This window comes from Bos taurus, chromosome 7 (assembly GCF_002263795.3).
Source record: "Bos taurus isolate L1 Dominette 01449 registration number 42190680 breed Hereford chromosome 7, ARS-UCD2.0, whole genome shotgun sequence".
In the NCBI taxonomy this organism is placed as follows: Eukaryota; Metazoa; Chordata; class Mammalia; order Artiodactyla; family Bovidae; genus Bos; species Bos taurus.
Window position 1 is genome coordinate 46,294,180 of NC_037334.1, and position 19,619 is coordinate 46,313,798.

The 19,619-nt window shown below is 36.5% G+C and overlaps 1 protein-coding gene across 1 annotated transcript in view; it reads left to right on the plus strand.

The window, feature by feature from the left end:
* The window catches only part of DDX46 (DEAD-box helicase 46), a 68,447-nt gene that overhangs the window by 30,545 nt on the left and 18,283 nt on the right, over positions 1-19,619 (plus strand). Inside the window, exons 16-22 of the mRNA XM_024995169.2 lie at positions 5,728-5,921; positions 7,680-7,817; positions 8,152-8,301; positions 11,762-11,935; positions 14,309-14,527; positions 15,039-15,183; positions 19,310-19,383. Of these exons, the coding sequence (XP_024850937.1) occupies positions 5,728-5,921; positions 7,680-7,817; positions 8,152-8,301; positions 11,762-11,935; positions 14,309-14,527; positions 15,039-15,183; positions 19,310-19,383 (1,094 nt within the window). The remainder of the gene's footprint in view (positions 1-5,727; positions 5,922-7,679; positions 7,818-8,151; positions 8,302-11,761; positions 11,936-14,308; positions 14,528-15,038; positions 15,184-19,309; positions 19,384-19,619) is intronic.

Here is a 19,619-nt window from a genome sequence, read left to right on the forward strand (position 1 = left end):
TTCAGAATTTTCCACAGTTTATTGTGATCCACACAGTCAAAGGCTTTGGCATAGTCAATGAAGCAGAAATAGATGTTTTTCTGGAACTCTCTTGCTTTTTCGTTGATCCAGCGGATGTTGGCAATTTGTTCTCTGATTCCTCTGCCTTTTCTAAAACCAGCTTGAACATCAGGAAGTTCACGGTTGACGTATTGCTGAAGCCTGGCTTGGAAAATTTTGAGCATTGCTTTACTAGCGTGTGAGATGAGTGCAATTGTGCGGTAGTTTGAGCATTCTTTGGCATTGCCTTTCTCTGGGATTGGAATGAAAACTGACCTTTTCCAGTCCGGTATTTGTATATCTTTGGAGAAATGTCTTTCAAGGCCTTTGCATATTTTTCATCAGTTTGGGTTTTTGTTGCTAAGTTGCAGGATTTCATTACATATTCTGGATAGCAGTCCCTTGTCAGATACTTGCATGTATTTTCTCCCATTCTGTGGTTGCCTCTTCACTCTCTGGATTGTGTCCTTTGATGCTTTAGTTTTGAAGTCTATTGTATCAGTTTTTTTCTTTTGTTTGTTGCCTGTTCTTTTTGCGTTATATCTAAGAAATCATTGCCAAATCCAGGCTTATGAAAAATTTCCCCTTTGTTTTCTTCTAAGAGGTTTAAAGTTTTAGTTTAAGTTTTGGTCTTTGATTCAATTTGAGTTGATTTTTGTATATGGTGTAAGACATGGGTTCATCTTCATTCTTTTGTGTGGATGTTTGGTTTCCCAGCACCATTTCTTGAAAAGACTATCTTTTCCCTAGTGAATGGCCTTGATACCCTTCTCAAAATCACGTGACCATTTTTTATCTGCAGGTTTATTTCTGGGACTCTAGTTGATTCCATAGATCTGTATGTTTATATTTTGCCAAAGTCACTTCATTTTAATTTTGATCTTTTTGTGTTTACTTTTTTGAAAAATAGATGTTCTTTTTTAGAGTAGTTTTAGGTTCACAGCAAAACTGAGCAGAAACCAGAAAGTTTTCTTTTACCGCTTTCTTCCAGCATGCACAGGCTCCCCTACTATCTGCATCCCACATCACAGTGGTACATTTGTTGTGTTCATGAACTTGCACTGACCCATTTTTGTCACCCAGAGGGATCCCACATGCCACGTGCTTGGCCAAAAAAAGGAAAACGATTCCAACTTGCTTTATTCAGTAGCTCAGTGTGTCCATATTGTTGTTTCTATCCTGAGCATAACTTAGTTATTAGCTTTCTTTGTGATAGCAAAAAGCCTTCTACAGGCTCAGTTGTCACTTCCAGATCTGACAACTTCCAGAGGAAGAAGACTGTTTTCCATATATCTTTTTTCCCCTCCATTTTTATCACCAAAATTTTCAAACACCGAAAATCTGAGAAAACTAGATAGTGAGCACCCTGAAATATCTAATACTAGATTCTACAATTAACATTTTGTTATATTTATTTATCACATCTTTATCCATCTGTCCTATAAACCCCTCAATTTTTCTTAGTTTTTTGGTACATTTTAGAATAAGTTGTATGTCAGCACATTTCACTTCAATATGCATGTTATTAATACTAGTTCAAAAATTTTTGTAACGAAAAAAGTATTAAGTGGACTGTAGCAAAATGTACAGATTCTAAGTATAGCATTTGATGAGTTTTGACAAATGCATGTAAGTTCTGAAATCCAAACCTCTGTTAAAATATAACCTCAGCAATTTCCCTGAGTCCCTGCTCTACTTTTTACATTTTTTCCCCTCAACATATATTAATTTTTCCTGTTTTAGAATTTCAAATAAATGGAGCCGTACATTAGGGACTGTTTCGTGTCAGGCAGCTTTGACCTTCCATATGCATTTTTGAGATTCATCCATATGGTTGGATGTGTCAACTCTTCCACTGTATTGCTCAGTAATACTTTAATATATAAATATGTCATAGTTTTTTTGGTCATTTCTGTTGGACACCCAGGCTATTTCCAGTTATTTAACTATCCAAAGACTACACCATAATGAGATTATAGAACAGTTCCCACACCCCCCAGAACTCTTTTGTCATATCCCTATACAGAGTAACTCTAAGATTATCTTTCATCTTCTTGTACACAGTCACTGGGAAACACTGATGTTCTCTTAGAACAGTGTTTATAAATGCAATCATATGTTATGTAGCTTTTTGCAATTGGCTTTTTTTTTTTTTTGCTTAGCATGATGGCTTTCAGATCCATTCAGGGTGTTGCATTATTCATTTCTTTTTATTATCTAGTGTGTGGAGGTACCACTCTTTATGTATCTTTTCATCTGTTGAAGGGCATTTAGGTTATTTCCAGTTTTATCTAACTATGAATAGAGCTGCTATTAAATATGCAAGTACAGATTTTTATGTGAACATTCCATTTCTCTGGGGTTGATAACCAGGAATGGCATCGCTGGGTCACATGGTAAGTTGACTTGGGTATTATTCATACTCATTGGGGTTCACCAAGCTTCTAGAATCTGTAAATTTATGTTTTGCATCTAATATGGGAAATTCTTGACTATTATTTCTTGATTGTTTGATTACTTGATTTTTACTGCCCTATTTTCTCCTCTCTTTTTAGGACTCCAATAATGTGTATGTTCAGCTTTTAATACTGTCTCACATATCATTGATGCTCATTATTGATGTTCAGTCTTTGTTTTTAAGTCTTTTTTCTCTCTAATTAAGATTAAATAATTTCTTTGACTCTGTCTTCAAGTTCACTGTGTGTTTTTGGCCATCTCTTATCTGCTGTTAGTAAGTCCATTCATTGAATTTTTTAATTCAATTTTTATATTTTTTTAGTTCTAGAATTTCCAGTTGGTTCTCCTTTATATTTTGATTCTCAAATTATATTTCCAAGCCATTCATTATAAGCATGTAAAACTTTTTCTTCCTAAATCACAATTATAATAGTTGCTTTAAAATCTGTGACTGTTAATATAATGTCTTGGTTGTTTAAAGTCAATTTCTATTGTCTTTTAATTTTGTTTTAAATTTTTCTATTTCTTTGTATGTGTAGTAATTTTGGTTTGCATACTGGCCTTTGTGAATGATACCTTGTAGAGTATAAATTATCTTATGTTTTACTTAAAAGTTTTTTATTTTTTTAAATAGAGAATTAACTTGGCTGGACCCATATTTAAAACTTTCTTGTAATGGGTAAGCTCTGAAATCTAAAAGATTTCAGCGGGTATTAACTTCTTGTAGCCAGAGCTGGGCTGGTTGACCTCTGCTTCATGTGTGTATAGTTTAGGTGTCAGATAGTTGGGCAGTGTTTTTATGCACAATTGGATATGCCTACTCTGTTGTTCTTCCTGGGATTTATCCCCTCTTTTGTGGTCCTGAGTTTATTCTAACTTCTTTCTTCTGTTTCTTATTGTCAGTAAAACCATGCCTTCACTACCTGGGCTTCTCAGGGCATGCTCCCAAACAGAAAGTTTAAAATAAGTAAAATCCTATAAACTTAACCAATGCCATTGCATTCTTTCAGATGTCAACTCTGCTTTTAGTCACTCTCTGGTGCCTTCAGGTAGTTAGTTCTTTATATTTAGAATTCATAGTTGCTGTCCACAGGATGGTTAATCTAATAAGATTTCCCCCTATCTTGGTAGAAATGTGTATTTTTTATGTAAGTAAGAAAACTTTTTGCCTATAATCCCCTTCCTGTATTTCTTCTGTCTCTTCGGCCAGAATTGCTTTATTTGCTTATGCCTAATTCATTCATAGGCGTGTGAAGAAGTGAAGTGAATTGAAGTCACTCAGTCATGTCTGACTCTTTGCTACCCCATGGACTGTAGCTTACCAGCCTCCTCCATCCATGGGATTTTCCAGGCAAGAATACTGGAGTGGGTTGCTATTTTCTTCTCCAGGAGATTTCCCGGCCCAGGGATTGAAGCTGGGTCTCCTGCATTGTAGGCAGACGCTTTACCATCTCAGCTACCAGGGGAGTCATTCATAGGCATGGGAATGACAAATGGCTCTGAAAATATTGTCCTCCCACCCCTGAGGTCTCTGAGATTTTCAGGGTCTTCATGAGGTCAGAAGTATTTCCATAATAGCCCACCAAGTTACTTGCCTTAAAAGTACACAGGCAACCTGAGCACAGGAAGTTTGAGAAGGGCTCGTTTACCCTAAACATTAACTCACTTCCTGAGACTGAATTAGGCTCATCTTTGGTTTGATATTAGCTCATTTGGTAAAGAATCCGCCTGCAATATGGGAGATCTGGGTTCGATCCCTGGGTTGGGAAGATCCCCTGGAGAAGGGAAAGTCTGCCCACTCAAGTGTTCTGGCCTGAAGAATTCAGTGAATTGTATAGTCCATGGGGTTGCAAAAAGTTGGACACGACTGAGGGACTTTTCACTTTCACTTTCACATATGTGAATGTTTGTTGGGTGGATAACAAAATTGGGGATATGTTAAAAAGGAAGATGATTGATGGTTGCTGCCAATAATTACTAACTCTGTTGTACATAGGAGATACCTTAATCTAAAGGAGAAGTTTTGGCATTTTTAAATTATAAACTTAATGTTTATTATTATTCATTCCATTAATTTTTCTTGTGAGGTTTTAGAGGTAGTATTGAGCTGCTAGTTTTTTTGACATAAGATCCAAATACTTTCTATCATTCAGTCTTTGAAGAGCACATTCAAAATTTTAGATAATATAAATTAATATTGATAATATTTAGATGTTAAATGTTCTGTATATGTTAAACACAGGTTTTATATGAAATGTTCCAATATTTCTTGCTGCAAAAATGAATTTCAAGGTTTGAGAATTTATTGCATTCCCTTCTCTGATTACTAGAGATTCCCAGGTATCCCATCATAAGGTATATTTGTGGCCTGGACATTTTATTATAGAGCATTTTGATATTTTATGTTCTGCTTTGTCACTCATCCTGAGGCTCTTTGAGTAACAAATTTTGAGAGCATTCCAGTCAGGTCCTTTTTAAGCAGTGCACTGTAAATGATAATCACCTATCTGGTTAGGATGCAGAACCTGATTAAGTAGTTTGCAGTAGAATCTGAGATTCTGCATTTCTAACAAGTTCTCATGTGATGCTGCTCCTTGTCTTTGAACAAAACTGTGAGTAGCAAGGCTCTAAATAACCTGCAGGAGAAGTCAAAAGATCTGAATCCTGTCATTATAGGCTGGGTGTACCTGCCTTTTTTTTTTCCCCTTTGCCCCCATAACAGTTGTAGGTTAGGGATTCTAAGATTGGGCTTCTACAGTTGTTAGTTTTATGTACAAGAAAGGGAAAAAAAGAAGGGCAGATTTGATCTTGCCATTGAATTTTCTTAGTCTTTTAAAATTTTTATTGAAATACAGTTGTTTTACAATGTTGTGTTTCAAGTGTACAACAAAATGATTCAGTCGTATATTATACCTATTTGTTTTTAGATTCTTTTCCTTTATATGTTATTACGGGATATTGAGTGTAGTTCTCTGTGCTGTACTGTAGATCCTTGTTGGTTCTCTATTTTACATATAGTAATGTGTATATTTTAATCCCAAACTATCCATACTCCCCCAAGTCTCTGAGCACCCTGCAAATTTTTATTTTCTATATGGTGGTTGTTGACATATGGTCAGTATAAGTTGGATATGTTCTTTACCCTGTGTTTAGCTTCTTTCTCTGAATGTCAGAGAAAATGGAAAATTTAATTTGAATATGTGGTTTTACAACTCTTTAATTCATTTTCAGGCATTGATCAATATGACAGAGATAGCATCATAAATGATTTTAAGAATGGGACCTGCAAACTTCTTGTGGCCACATCTGTTGCTGCCCGAGGCCTCGATGTGAAGCATCTGATTCTTGTTGTAAACTATAGCTGCCCCAACCATTATGAGGATTATGTGCACAGAGCAGGACGGACTGGAAGAGCAGGCAACAAAGTAAAAAGAATTGCTTTTAAAGTTGATTTCCATTATGTTAAAATATAAGTGTTTCTTTAGGACTTTACAGTGTACGTAATAGGAGTTACAGGGAATCTTCAGAGTATGGGGATTAGTTGATGTCATTTATATACATACACATGTCTTAAGTGCTATTAAAATTATCAGATACCTACCTGTTCTATGTAGGCAGATAGTGTTAACCACTTGTGTCCCCAGAAAGGTATTTTTCCCCACCTAAAAATTTCTGTATATACATTACACATATATGTTCAAGAGCATTCATTACTTTTTTAAGAATATGGGATCATAAAATATACTCAGCCCACACCTATCACCTATCACCCCTGTCTTTAGCCCCATACAAATGTATATTATTTCTTTTTTTGACACCTGTATTCTGTTGAGTATATAGTTTTAACTCATTGGTTTTGAAAGCAGCAGAATATTCCTTTGTTGGAAGCACTGATGGTGATATATTTGGTATTATAACCATGGACATATCTACATACGAAAGCAATATTATTATTAATAGGTTATATTTATGGAGTATTTATTAAATGCCCACCACTGTTTTAAGTGCTCTATGTATATCTTGTTTTATTCTCACAAATTCCCTCTAAGATCAATAATATTACTGCTTTAAACAGATGAAAAAAGTTGAGGCACACTGACAGTATTTGCCAGAGTTACACAGCTCATAAGTAGTGATGGCATTTATTCTTTTAACCTGAGTTATTCTGTGGATTTGGGAGATTTTTTGTATAGTTAAAATTGTGACCTTTTTGGGTCACATACAGTCTCTGTCACATCCTATGTGTATTTGTCTATCCAACCCTAAAAAATGTAATACCACTTTAGCTCATGGGCTGTGTAAAAGTAGGCTAGGTGTCAAATCTGGTGACTAGGTGAAGTGAAGTGAAGCGAAAGTTGCTCAGTCATGTCTGACTCTTTGCGACCCCATGGACTATACAGTCCATGGAATTCTCCAGGCCGGAATACTGGAGTGGGTAGCCTTTCCCTTGGGGTTGATCCCTGGGTTGGGAAGATCCTCTGGAGAAGGGTAACTAGGTACTCCTGAAATAAAATGTTAAGGCTAGTTTTAAAATTTATAACAGTTCACTGGTAGGATAGAACATTTAATGAAGATGGCAGTCTAATTGTAGTTTGCTTTTCCTCTGCTTACAACTCCAGTCTTTTCTCTTACCTGAACCAAAAAGCTGCTGGGGATACGTGAGTCCTTAGGCATTAGAGAATTGCAGGGAATTGATGTAGTTGACTTCATTTTTTATTTGAAAACATATCAGATATACACGTGTGTATATTTTTATGTCTTTTAATTGGTCTTTAAAGAATATGGGATGCTATATTCTAGGAAGTTAATAGCAGGTTAGCTGGGGTAGAGGGGTACAGTAGGTAGCAGAAGAAAAGAATGCAAGCAAAAAGGGAAAAATAAGATGTGTTAAAATTAATAATTACAATGCAGTTGTACATTTATGTAAAAATCATCAACTTATCTAATTTCCCTTTATGCATAAAGGAGTTAGAAATTTTCTAACTTATTTTTACAATAAATGTTAAACTTAGATATTAAGGAATTTAGTAAGTCTGTATTGTCACCTTTAAAATTCTTTTTAGTGGAGTAGTGGAGTTGTCTTAAAGAGGGTATATTAGGTAACTCAGATTTCATCTTATTTGTTTTCTAAGGAGGATTCATCTTGTAGTGTTTAATAGTACCACTTTTTCATTGTTTACTAGGGCTATGCATACACTTTTATCACAGAAGATCAAGCTCGGTATGCTGGAGACATAATTAAAGCCCTGGAACTGTCAGGGACTGCAGTGCCACCTGATCTAGAGAAACTCTGGAGCGATTTCAAAGATCAACAGAAAGCTGTGAGTTTTTTTGTTGTTGTTGTTAATATAACTTTTCTTATTTTTATACAATTCACTGTATTCTAAACCTTGAGTATTAATACCAGTAAATCTTGATAGAATTATTTTCGTTTATCTTTTTAGATAGAAAAGGAAAGGAGTGAGAACCAAAATCCTCTCTTCAGCTTAGTATTTTTGTAGTGTACATACAGAGCTCTTATTTTTTTCTCACATGCTAAATAAAATGTTTTTGTTACATTATCATACCCCACCTTGAAAACTATTTAATTGCCATAAATTTCTGAACATTAAAGTTTTTTATTATGAAATTAACTTTCTTGTTTTTCCTTGAAAGGAAGGGAAAATAATTAAAAAGAGTAGTGGGTTCTCTGGTAAGGGATTCAAGTTCGATGAAACAGAACAAGCTTTGGCTAATGAGAGAAAGAAGTTACAAAAAGCTGCTCTTGGTCTGCAAGATTCAGATGATGAGGATGCTGCGGTTGATGTAAGTATTGTCCTAAAGCCTTATTCTTACCAGTTGAAGCAATTGTTCGTCTGGTATTGGAAGTCTTACCTTAGGCTTGTTTAGGTAGCAGATTACTGGAAACTTTTTGGTGGGTGTGCTTCTCAAGTTTTTTGTGTGTGTGTGTACAAATGTATTCACATATGCCTGTATTTTTGTATTTTCATAAAAATGAGGTCATACTGCTTTATAATTTTCTTTACAACAATAGTCCTATGTTGAAATCTTCCCTTTTAGGAAATTCACTCTCATGCTGTTTTTTGGCTACATGTTTCATTATATGGATGTTCCACAATATAAGCAATCAAATCCCTATTTTTGAATATTTGGAAACAAATACTTGGAATATATATTTGTTATTATTTGGAGTATACTGTACTTCATTGCACATCCTTGAACACTTAACCTACCACATTTATCAGATTAAGTCTTAAGGAAGAGTGTTTAAGTGTATAAATGGAATTGCTCAGTCCAAGGGTATATTCAAATTTGGTCTTAAAACATTGTTAGATTGTTCTCCTGCAAGTTGAGTACCAGCTTGCACTCACACTAATGGTGTGTAAGAGTGCCTGGCTTCCTGTATCTTTAACATCATTGGTACTGATATTGTTTTTAAATACTTCACAATTTGATTATAGAATATCCTTATTAATAATTGTTGTTGTTATTTAGTTGCTAAGTTGTGTCCTACTCTTTTGTGACCCCATGGACTGTAGCACACCAGGCTCCTCTGTCCATGGGATTTCACAGACAGGAACACTGAAGTGGGTTGCCATTTCCTTCACCAGGGGATCTTCCCGCCCCAGGGTTTGATAGTGAACATTTATGGCATGGTACTGTTTTCACGTGCCAAGTGCCTTACAGGGATTATTTCATTGACTTCCTCACAGTAGCCAGAGATACTCAAAGCATTCCCTTTTTATAACTGAGGAGACTGAGGCTTAGAAACAAATAACAACCTTTTCAGATTTGCCTAGCTGTTGAAAGCGCATTTTCTTAGCTTACAGCATTGTTTGTAACCCAGTGAAAAGAGACCCTAAGGACTCAGAAAGTTAAGGGTTTCTTGGAGTATGCTGTGGAACCCTAATCCCAGGAGCTTGAGCTTGAGATGTTTTCATTATAAAATACTTTTGGAAAATCTGGTATATTCCACTATTAATGATATCCTGTCAATGGATATGAAAAGACATTAATAAAATAATTTATTTTAATTCTGAATTCTTCCAGCATATTTGATATTTGATCACAGAATTTTTTTTTTTTAATATACTGCATTAAACCTTGGCTCAGAGCACAACTTAAGAATTTAGGAATTTAATCTTTCAGGAAATGACCACACTGTCTGTTAAGCACAGTCAGGAACCAATGTCTCCTATTAATTCTAGGCCTTTTTTTTTTTTTTTTTTTACTAGTATACCATATTGGCTTAAAATTCAGCTAAGTCAATGTATTTAGGTATCTGTTATGGTATAATAGATCAGTCCAAAGCTTAGTGGGTTACAGTAAACATTTATTACCTACTATTCCTGAGGGTTAGGAAATCAGGAACAGTCTAGCCAGGTCTTACTTGGGGTCTCATGAGGTTGCCGTCAAGCCGTTGTTCCAGGCTGCAGTTATCAGAAGGCTTCACTGATGCAGGCCCATCTTCTTCCAGAATGGCTCACTGATTTCACTGTTGGTGGGATGCCTCTGTTCTTTACTCTGCATTTGTGTTCTTACAACATGGCAGCTGGCTCCCCAGATTGAGTGATCCAAGAGAGAGCAAAGAAGAATCCTTAGTACCTGTTATGATTAGTCTCTGAAGTTATATACTGGCTTTTCCACTTTATTTTGTCTATTAGAAGCAAGTCAGTTAAGTCCAGCCTACATTTAAGGAGAGGCTCCACTTCATGAAGGGAAGAGTATTGAAGAATTTTTGGCTTTGTTTTTAAAGCCATTTCAGTTTTTTTTTGTTATTTAAACATTTTTTAAAAATCTCATAATAAAACATTAATTTTCTCCCTTTTGTTAAAATATTATTATAATTTTCATTAAAAAATTAGAGCAGTTGTAAAAAGTTTTGTGCTTAATCGCTCATTCATGTCCCACCCTTTGAGACCCCATGGACTGTAGCCTGCCAGGCTCCTCTGTCCATGGGGATTCTCCATCCGGGCAAGAATACTGGAGCAGGTTGCCATGACCTCCTCCAGGGGATCTTCCCAACCCAGGGATTGAACCCAGGTCTCCTGCATTGCAGGTGGATTCTTTACCATCTGAGCCACCAGGGAAGCTCAAATAAGATTCTACCTGAACAGGGACTTGAACTCTGGAACCTTGAACCATCAGGTTAAAAGTCTGATGCTCTCTACCAACTGAACTATCCAGGCTGTCAATAAATTAGAATAATTTATTAAATAAAAAATTAAATTAATTAAAGATTAGAGCAATACTAAAATGAATAAAGTCAAAAGTAAAGTTATCCCTGTTACCTAACACTGTGTGCATTCCCCATTCCTAATTTTATGCATTTGTTTCGGATTTTAATGTCATGTATGCTGTTTAAAAGAGTGTTACTAAATTAAACGTTAGTTTAAAAGTAGTTGATAGCTCAAACACCTTATTAGATAACAAATGCTTTAAAAAGAAGGTGAGTTGTCTGTTTCCATTTCAGTAAAAGTTCTTTCTAAATTAACCAAGTTAATTTTAAACCCTGAAAAAGTTTTTATTTGTATTTGGGATTTGAAATATTCGTCTAATTCCTGCATATGAAGGGATTTGCATTCTTTACTTGGTAGTGTTAGTATTCATTTTGGGGCAAAAGACATTTTTAAAAGGAAATGCTATAGCTCATGAGATACAAGTGGCTAAGCTGAGGATTACGCGGTGGCAGTAGGACTCACATGACTCCTGGAGAGCCAGGATTGTCAGCATTGTTCTTGATTTCATGGGGAAACCCACCTTCATGCCTTTCCTTCCTGGGTTCAAAGAAATAAAACAATAAAGGTTTTTCTCCCTGATTCTCTTACTCAGTTTTTTTTTGTAAACCCAATTGCGTTTTTGGAGTTGAAAAGAATTTTAGGAGCCCTGCCTTGAGAACATGTATCATTTCCCCTGGTAACCATTGGCTGTATTTTTAGTTGTCCACTGATCTTGAGTTATTGCCCTTCTTCCAGCCTCTTTGATTGCAGTGTACATAATTTGGCCTCAAGGCCTGGGCCCCAGAGCAACTTGGCTGCATCCAATTGGCTGCTCTGTCTAGACAGTTCGTGTATTTTCTGGACTACTCAGGAGTCTGCTGAAGTGGTTCTTGCAGCACTGTGTCTCTGTTTCTTTCTTTCCTTCCTCCCTCCCCTTCCCCCCTGTCCTCCCCTCACCTCTCCCCTACTTACACCTCCCCTCCTTCTCACCCTCTCTAAATTGGTATTTTAATTAGATTTTTACTAATGCTTTTTTTCTTGTTTAGATTGATGAGCAAATTGAAAGCATGTTTAATTCAAAGAAGAGAGTGAAGGATATGGCGGCTCCTGGAACATCTAGTGTTCCTGCTCCCACTGCAGGAAATGCTGAGAAACTGGAAATTGCCAAGAGATTGGCTCTTAGAATCAATGCTCAGAAGAATTTGGGCATTGAGTCTCAGGTATTAAGTAATTCGTTCCGAGTCTTAGTACTTTTTGTAAGTTATTTGATTTAAATGCTTTTTAAATTATATCAGCACAAGTGAACAAGAAGTTGTTTTAGATTTTGAGGTAATAAACATTTAACATTTGAATACAGAATTCTCTAATTATTCACCTTGGTTGATTTCTCTAGCATGGTTAACTGAGGTCTTAATGCCTATTCTGGAAGGCCTGTTAACCATAGATAATTTTATAGAATAGTATTCTGAGTGACCTTACCAAAATCCCAAAGAAAGAACTCTCTTTTTCTTTCTTACTCTGTTTACTGGAGGATTATTGAGCAAACAAACAATGCTGTGCAAGTACAGACACCCAGTTATATAACTCAAACTAACACGCGTTTAGACAATGGGAAACCGTTAAATATTTTACTTGCCTTCTTTCTCTTGGGAGTTTTTTGGCTAACTTCATTTTTTTTGTAGTTGATTTACAATGTTGCGTTAGTTTCTGTTGTACAACCAAGTGATTCAGTTACACATATACACACACACATACATGTATTCTTTTCTTTTTTTTTTTAACCTTTTATTTTCTACTGGGATATAGCCAGTTAACAAACAATGTTATGATAGTCTCAGGTGAACAGCAAAGGGATTCAGCCATATATATGCATGTATCCATTCTCCCCCAGATTTCCCTTCCATCCAGGCTACCACATAACATTGAGCTGAATGTGCTTTACAGCATGTCCTTGTTGGCTATCCATTTTAAATATAGCAGTGTGTACATGTCAATCCCAGACTCCTAACTATCCATTCTCCCCTTACCCCCTGCAACTATAAGTTCATTCTCAGAAGTCTGTGAGTCTGTTTCTGTTGTATAAGTTCGTTCGTTTGCATCTTTTCTTTTTAGATTCCACATTAAGGGATATCATGGTATTTCTCCTCTGTCTGACTGACTTCCTCAACGTGACACTCTAGGTCCATCCATGTTGCTGCAGATTGCATTATTCCATTCTTTTTAATGGCTGAGTAATATTCCATTGTACATATGTACCACATCTTCTTTATCCATTCCTCTCTTGATGGACAGTTAGGTTACTTCCATGTCTTGGCTATTGTAAAATGCACTGCAGTGAACATTGGGGTGCGTGTATCTTTTCTGGTCATGTTTTTCTCTGGAAATATGCCTAGGAGTGGGATTGTAGGGTTATGGTAGCTATGTTTTTAGTTTTTTAAGGAACCTCCATACTGTTCTTCATAGTGGCTGCACCAGTTTACATTTGCACCAACAGTGTAGGAGGGTTCCCTTCTCCCTCATTTTGTTTAACTCTCTCCAGCATTTTGTTTAACTTACTTTTTAATCAAGGTTAAATTTTCATAGCATTCCCAAAGAACAGTTGGTTAATGTTGACAGTGTTTTTAAGATTTTGAGTGGTTGAGGACCTGCATGGCCCTGTGTCCAGTAGTTGTGTACGGGTTCAGGTCTGTAGTGCCCGAGTGGAATGACCAAGCTAGAGGCCAGTGGACTGACCTGATGAGGCAGCCACAGTCAAGGCTCAGAGCCTTGGGTCTTTGAATCTTTTTTAACCAGTGAATTACTATGAGGTGTTTACTCAAGCCTGTGCCTCTTGTGAAAACAGAGATGCAGCACTTCACCCTAATATTCTCTTGTATTATTGTTACTGGTAACTCTTGTGAAATCATATGGCTGTAACTTTTCACTGTTGTTAAGTACATAGTAAAATTAATTTCTTTTTTTTTATTGTTTTAAATTTTATTTTATTTTTAAACTTTACAAATTGTATTAGTTTTGCCAAATATCAAAAGAATCTGCCACAGGTATACATGTGTTCCCCATCCTGAACCCTCCTCCCTCCTCCCTCCCCATACCATCCCTCTGGGTCGTCCCAGTGCACTAGCCCCAAGCATCCAGTATTGTGCATCGAAATTAATTTCAAATGTAAAAAAAGAGTATGTTGTATAAAGACATTTACTATAATTTATAGAATGTTGGGTTTGTCCATGAGGGGAAGAGGAGTTCAGTGGTAGTAGTAGGCAAACATACTGATTCAGAGGAAACCCATAGTAGCCACAAGGTATGTAAATGATTTTAGACATATTATACTATATTTGATATCAAGAGTTACCTAATGATCTATGGTTCAGTAGAATTTTTTAATATAGAGTTGGGTGTTTAGTTTTCGCATCAAGTAAGGCAGATATATTAAACTCTCTGTTATAAATATATGCTGTTAAATTGTCCTGTGGGTCAGACTCTACATAAGAAAGATGCTTTTAGTTAGTGCTTTCCAGAGAAGAGTTTGTGGTGGGATCTTTGGTCTTGTCTCTGTCCTCATTTGAGATTTGACTGTAGGTCTTCTTTAACTGCAGGATGTAATGCAACAGGCCACCAATGCCATTCTCAGAGGTGGCACCATCCTGGCTCCCACTGTATCTGCAAAAACCATTGCAGAGCAACTTGCTGAAAAGATAAATGCCAAGCTCAACTATGTGCCTTTGGAGAAACAAGAAGAGGAGAGACAGGATGGTGGACAGAATGAATCTTTTAAGAGATATGAGGAAGAATTAGAGATCAATGACTTCCCACAGGCAAGTAGCAGATTTAAACTTTTTAATTGAGTAGAAACCCTGTTTTTAGGAGTGAAAATACGTTATTTAAAACCTATGAAGGGGCTTCCCTGATGGTCCAGTGGTTAGCAATCTGCCTTCCAATGCAGGGGATGTGGGTTCGATTCCTGGTCAGGGAACTAAGATTCCACATCCTCCGGGGTACCTAAGCCCTCAAGCTGCAGCTAAGACCTGACACAGCCAAGTAAATAAGTAAAAAGAAAAAACTGTGAACATTTTAATGGCTGCTTTACTTTTTATCTAGATGGGGAGACAACACTGGAAATTTCATTTTTATGATTACATTCTAGGTACATTAGAATCTAAATGAATTTATGATGAAGGTGTTGATTAAAATTTTAATATTGACAAAAAACATGATTTAGCTAACCTATTCTTTTAGGACCTCAGGGTCGCAAAGAGTTGGACACGACTAAGCAACTGAACTGAACTGAAAAGAGGTTTCTTCTTCCCCAACTCTTTTGTTTCCTAGACTGCTAGGTGGAAAGTTACCTCTAAGGAAGCTCTGCAGAGAATCAGTGAATATTCTGAAGCTGCAATTACAATCAGAGGAACGTACTTCCCACCTGGCAAAGAGCCCAAGGAAGGAGAGCGGAAAATTTACTTGGCAATTGAAAGTATGTACTGTTCGTTCGGTTTCCATCTTGAGTTTGATCAAAGTTGATAATAGATGTAATAGACCCAAGGAGAATATGAGGTCAGTTCTAGAGAGGACTGAAAATAAGGAACACCTGTTAAAAAGTTTCACCTATCATTTGTTGTCTTTATTTAGGAGTTTAGTATATAGAGATGTGAGTGATCTTTGCTGGGGACTCTTTCATTTTTGACAATTTGGTCAAATTTGAAAATGACTAAAAGAACACATGTATTTTGGGGACTAGTCCATTAACTCCTTATGCTTCTGGTAAGTAGAATATTCTGGCCAAAGTTAAGGTTAGAAAGTAAATCAACTATATTAATCCCCTTAATGCTTGTTTACCCAAGCAGATATTGCCTCTAATTTTATGCCTGTAAATTCATACATGCCATTTTTAGAAAAATAGGACAGTTAATACCACAGCTCAAAGGCTATAAGTAATGTGTTATCTAAGAGTGATCAGGTATGCTTTTTAACCTTATTTCATACATTCATAAGTGAACTCAAAAGACAGTTTCTATTTTGATTTTTTTCCTAATGTATTATCTATAACATAGTAGGACAACTTATCTCCTTTTGTATTTAATTTTAATATCTTTATAATATATTCTTAAGAATAGACCAGTCACAGCTCCATTTCATTTATTTCATGAACTAAATGTTTATTGAATACTGGTATGGGAGCTGTGAAGTAGCTTATTCCATGTGTCATGTAAATCTGGAGTCTGCCTACCTCCTGCTTAGATGGCTACAATGACGCTACCCCCACACCCTATACAATCTCAAACACCGGCCTAGTCCATTGAATCATACACATACACAGTACCTTTTAAAATTAATAATGATGAATTGCAGTAAAGGTATAAAACTCAGATACAGCCTGTATGTTTTCCATGTTGTTAATAATCTACCGTTACTGTACAGGAAGATCCATACATATTTCAACTGATGTACAAAGAAAGTAGGTCCAGAACTAGACAAATTGCATTTTTTGGTTTGTGATTGTGACTTTGGGAAGCTGGATCATATGTATTGATATTTCAGGTCAGGTTTTTAAATAGTACCCTTTTATATATCCTGAAAGACTTTTGCCCTGCCAGTGACTCAGTGTGTTTTTGAATCATGTGACACTGTTCCTAATTGCAAGGTAAAATGGGGATTGCTGGCATTGTGATGTTCAAGGAGAAGAAATTACACTGACACCTTTCTGTGCTACTAGACAGCTTTCTCTTACAGTTGTATTATTAGGCCATACAAGATGTCATTCAGTGAAATCTGATGATAAAACCTTGGTAAACATGGAGTCATCCTTGTTTATTCAGCTTGAATATGATAGGTGTCATTTAAGCAAAACCAGTATTTTATTTTATTTTATTTTTTGTAATATACAATATTTTAAGTATCTCTAAGATTTCAAAATCAGTATTTTAAGTGACATTGTTTTAAAGAGGTAAATCAGAGAGATTATTTTTTGCTTTGAAAAAGATTCCTCTAATTTATTAAAGGTAATTATGCTTATTTAATGTAGTATAATTAATGTATGCCAGGTTTAATTTGTATATAACTACCAGAACACATCTACTGTACTACCAAATGAAGTGAAATGAGAAGCCGTCGGCTTCTGCCAACTTTTCTATCTACCTACAATGGTTCTGGGTGCTTTCCACTGTGAACTTGTACTTAGGAAGTAACATCTAATTTTTATAATCTAAGCAGGTCTTTCCCTCCCAGTAACAAGATAACCTTGTTAAGAATGAATCTTGAGAATTCTAGATGCTAAATAAGGGCTGGAGATTGGTAATTAAAATGATCTAAAGCTTTGAGAATTTTCATAGATTAGATTTAAATGATCTTTTAGTTTTTGAAACTCCAACCAAGTCGACTGAACACTAATGGGATGAAAGCAGGTGTTGCAAGGAGCCTAGTGTCATCTGTTTCTAGTTCTGTAATTGGAGGGACCCCACTGCCTGGCTCCTTAGAGGCTCAGTGTGGCTCAGCAGCTCCAGGCCTCCCACCAGGCAGTGGGAAGGAGAACAGGAAGAACGTACGTGCCTAGCCAGCCTGTATAATTTATAGCCTGTTGTGTGACCCTCTCTTTTTACTGGTGGAGAATCCCTTAAAAGCAGCCAGAGTTGTTTTGGGACCAATGAAAGGAAATGCCTCTTTTTCATGACAGCTTATAAACATATGTAACCCATTACCTAAAGAAGCTGTATAAGTCAAAAATTTAAACCGGTCCAAATGGTCAGGTTCTAACTAACACAGGAAAATTGCTCTTCTGCTTTGAGCTGGGTGAGAGTATCATTTTCCTTCTTTTTAAAACAGCACAGAGTGTCAAGCTACACACCAACTCATGCCAAGTAGCATATTTTCCTTCTGAATTTGGGGTTTTTTTATACTTTTGATTCTGGCTCAGTTCTTGATTCTACCCTTGGCTTCACATGCATCCATCTCTCTTCCCTTCCAGCACCCACAGCTTTAAAATGCTGTGGTCAATGGCTGGTGGAGGTGTGGGGCTTAGATTAGATTCATAGCCATAAGCATGTCTCTTTTCTTCCTGTTGTTAAACTGTTTCTTCCTCTTCCTTCTCCTCATCCTCTGTTTTCCTCCTCTTCTCCCCCCAACTCCTCCCTTTGTCCTTCTCTGTTCTCTGTGGGTTTGAAAAAGTTAATCGTATCTAATAAAGGGTAGAATTTTCCCATTTCTTGCGAATCGTTTTCCATATTTGATTTTTCTTACAGAAATAATAAAAACATAGTTCTCTACATTACAACCCCAGTTCTTTTTTCTGACATTCTCTCACTCCTGGTACTTAACCTCTGGTCTACTTCTTTGTTCCAGTGCTTTTCCTTTTATAGGTGTGCACCGAGTTCCCACTCTAGACTTGCCTACCTCCTGGCATTGTCCCCTGCCTTCAAATCCTTCCACACCTATCCTTGTTGGAGCTCTAATCTCCATTTCCTCTACTTCTGCTCCCTGTTGCCATTAGTCTTACTGACGTTTCCAACTTGGTGTGTCCCATGAGCACCTCCGCTACAATGATGTCAATTAACCACCATCACTGCTAATAATAACACCTGCTCTTCCTCTTGGATTCAGTATCTCCTTTATTACATTTTAGTTTCTTTACTTGTGACTCAACTCTTAGCATCTTACTTTGTTCTTCACTGTTCACATCTAATCAGAAAAAATATTTTGTTCATTCTACCTCAAAAATGTGCATTCACGATGGTATGAACACAATCCTGTGAGAGCACTGAGGGAAGAAACATTTAACGCCACCTGGAGAAGTTAGGGAAAGTTTCTTGGAAGAAATGATATTTAAAAGTTCCTCTGATAAGACTACTTCCTAATGTACTCATCTTGCTGTAATATCATTCCAAGTTTGTTTTTCTAGTAGCCTACAGGATCACACAGAGCATAGATGAGTACTTCATATAATGACTCATACGGTATGCCACACATGGGGGGTGCTTCTTGAATTTATAACTATACTCGTGTCTCCAGCCCACCTCATCTGTTTGGCTGTCTTGCTGTGTTCTTTCACACACTTTTTTCTCTCAACCGTACTATACTTCTCTTACTCTTTGGTCTTTAAACATTCCTTCCTTAATCTGTACCATTGTACGCATGATTGATAATGCTTTCCCTGTCATGGCTCCTCCTTCAGCTTTAAGACTTTGTTCAGATGACACATTTCTGAAACATTTGCTGACTTTAAAGAACATAATAAACATCCAATAAGTGTTTGTTAAATAACTGAACCTAAGAAGGTGTATTTTACTTTTCCTTTTTCTTCTATTTTGGACAAATTGCAAATCATTTTTTCTTTGCATACCAATATACCAAGAACTTATAACACTAGTACTTCACTAACCTTAACCCTCTAAGCACTAAGCTCAGTGGTTACATTTGAAACTCTGAAAGTAGTAAGTAGCCATGATACAATGTAGATGATATTCCACCAGATATTGAAAGACTTTTCTTGGCAAGTAGTACAGTGTTCCTGAAAGTCACCTACAGTGTTTCTACTGGATCTCAATGAGGTGGATAAACATCCAGTGTAATTCCAGTAATATGAATAATGTTCTCCACTCACTCACCAGGTGCCAATGAACTGGCTGTGCAGAAAGCGAAGGCAGAAATCACCAGGCTTATAAAAGAAGAACTGATCCGATTGGTGAGTGAAAACCTCAAGGACTTGTTTGTTCTAATAAATGTTTTATTTAAGCATTTAGTATAAATACAGCAAAATAGACAGATGATATAGTTTGATGAATTTTCACAAACTGAGCACACTGGTGTGATCACTGCCCAGATGAGGAAATAGAGCACATTACCAGGCTCCCAGAAACCCTGCTCATGTTCCTCCTTGTTATTCATCGCCCCCAAATGGGACTTTCTGACTTCAACATC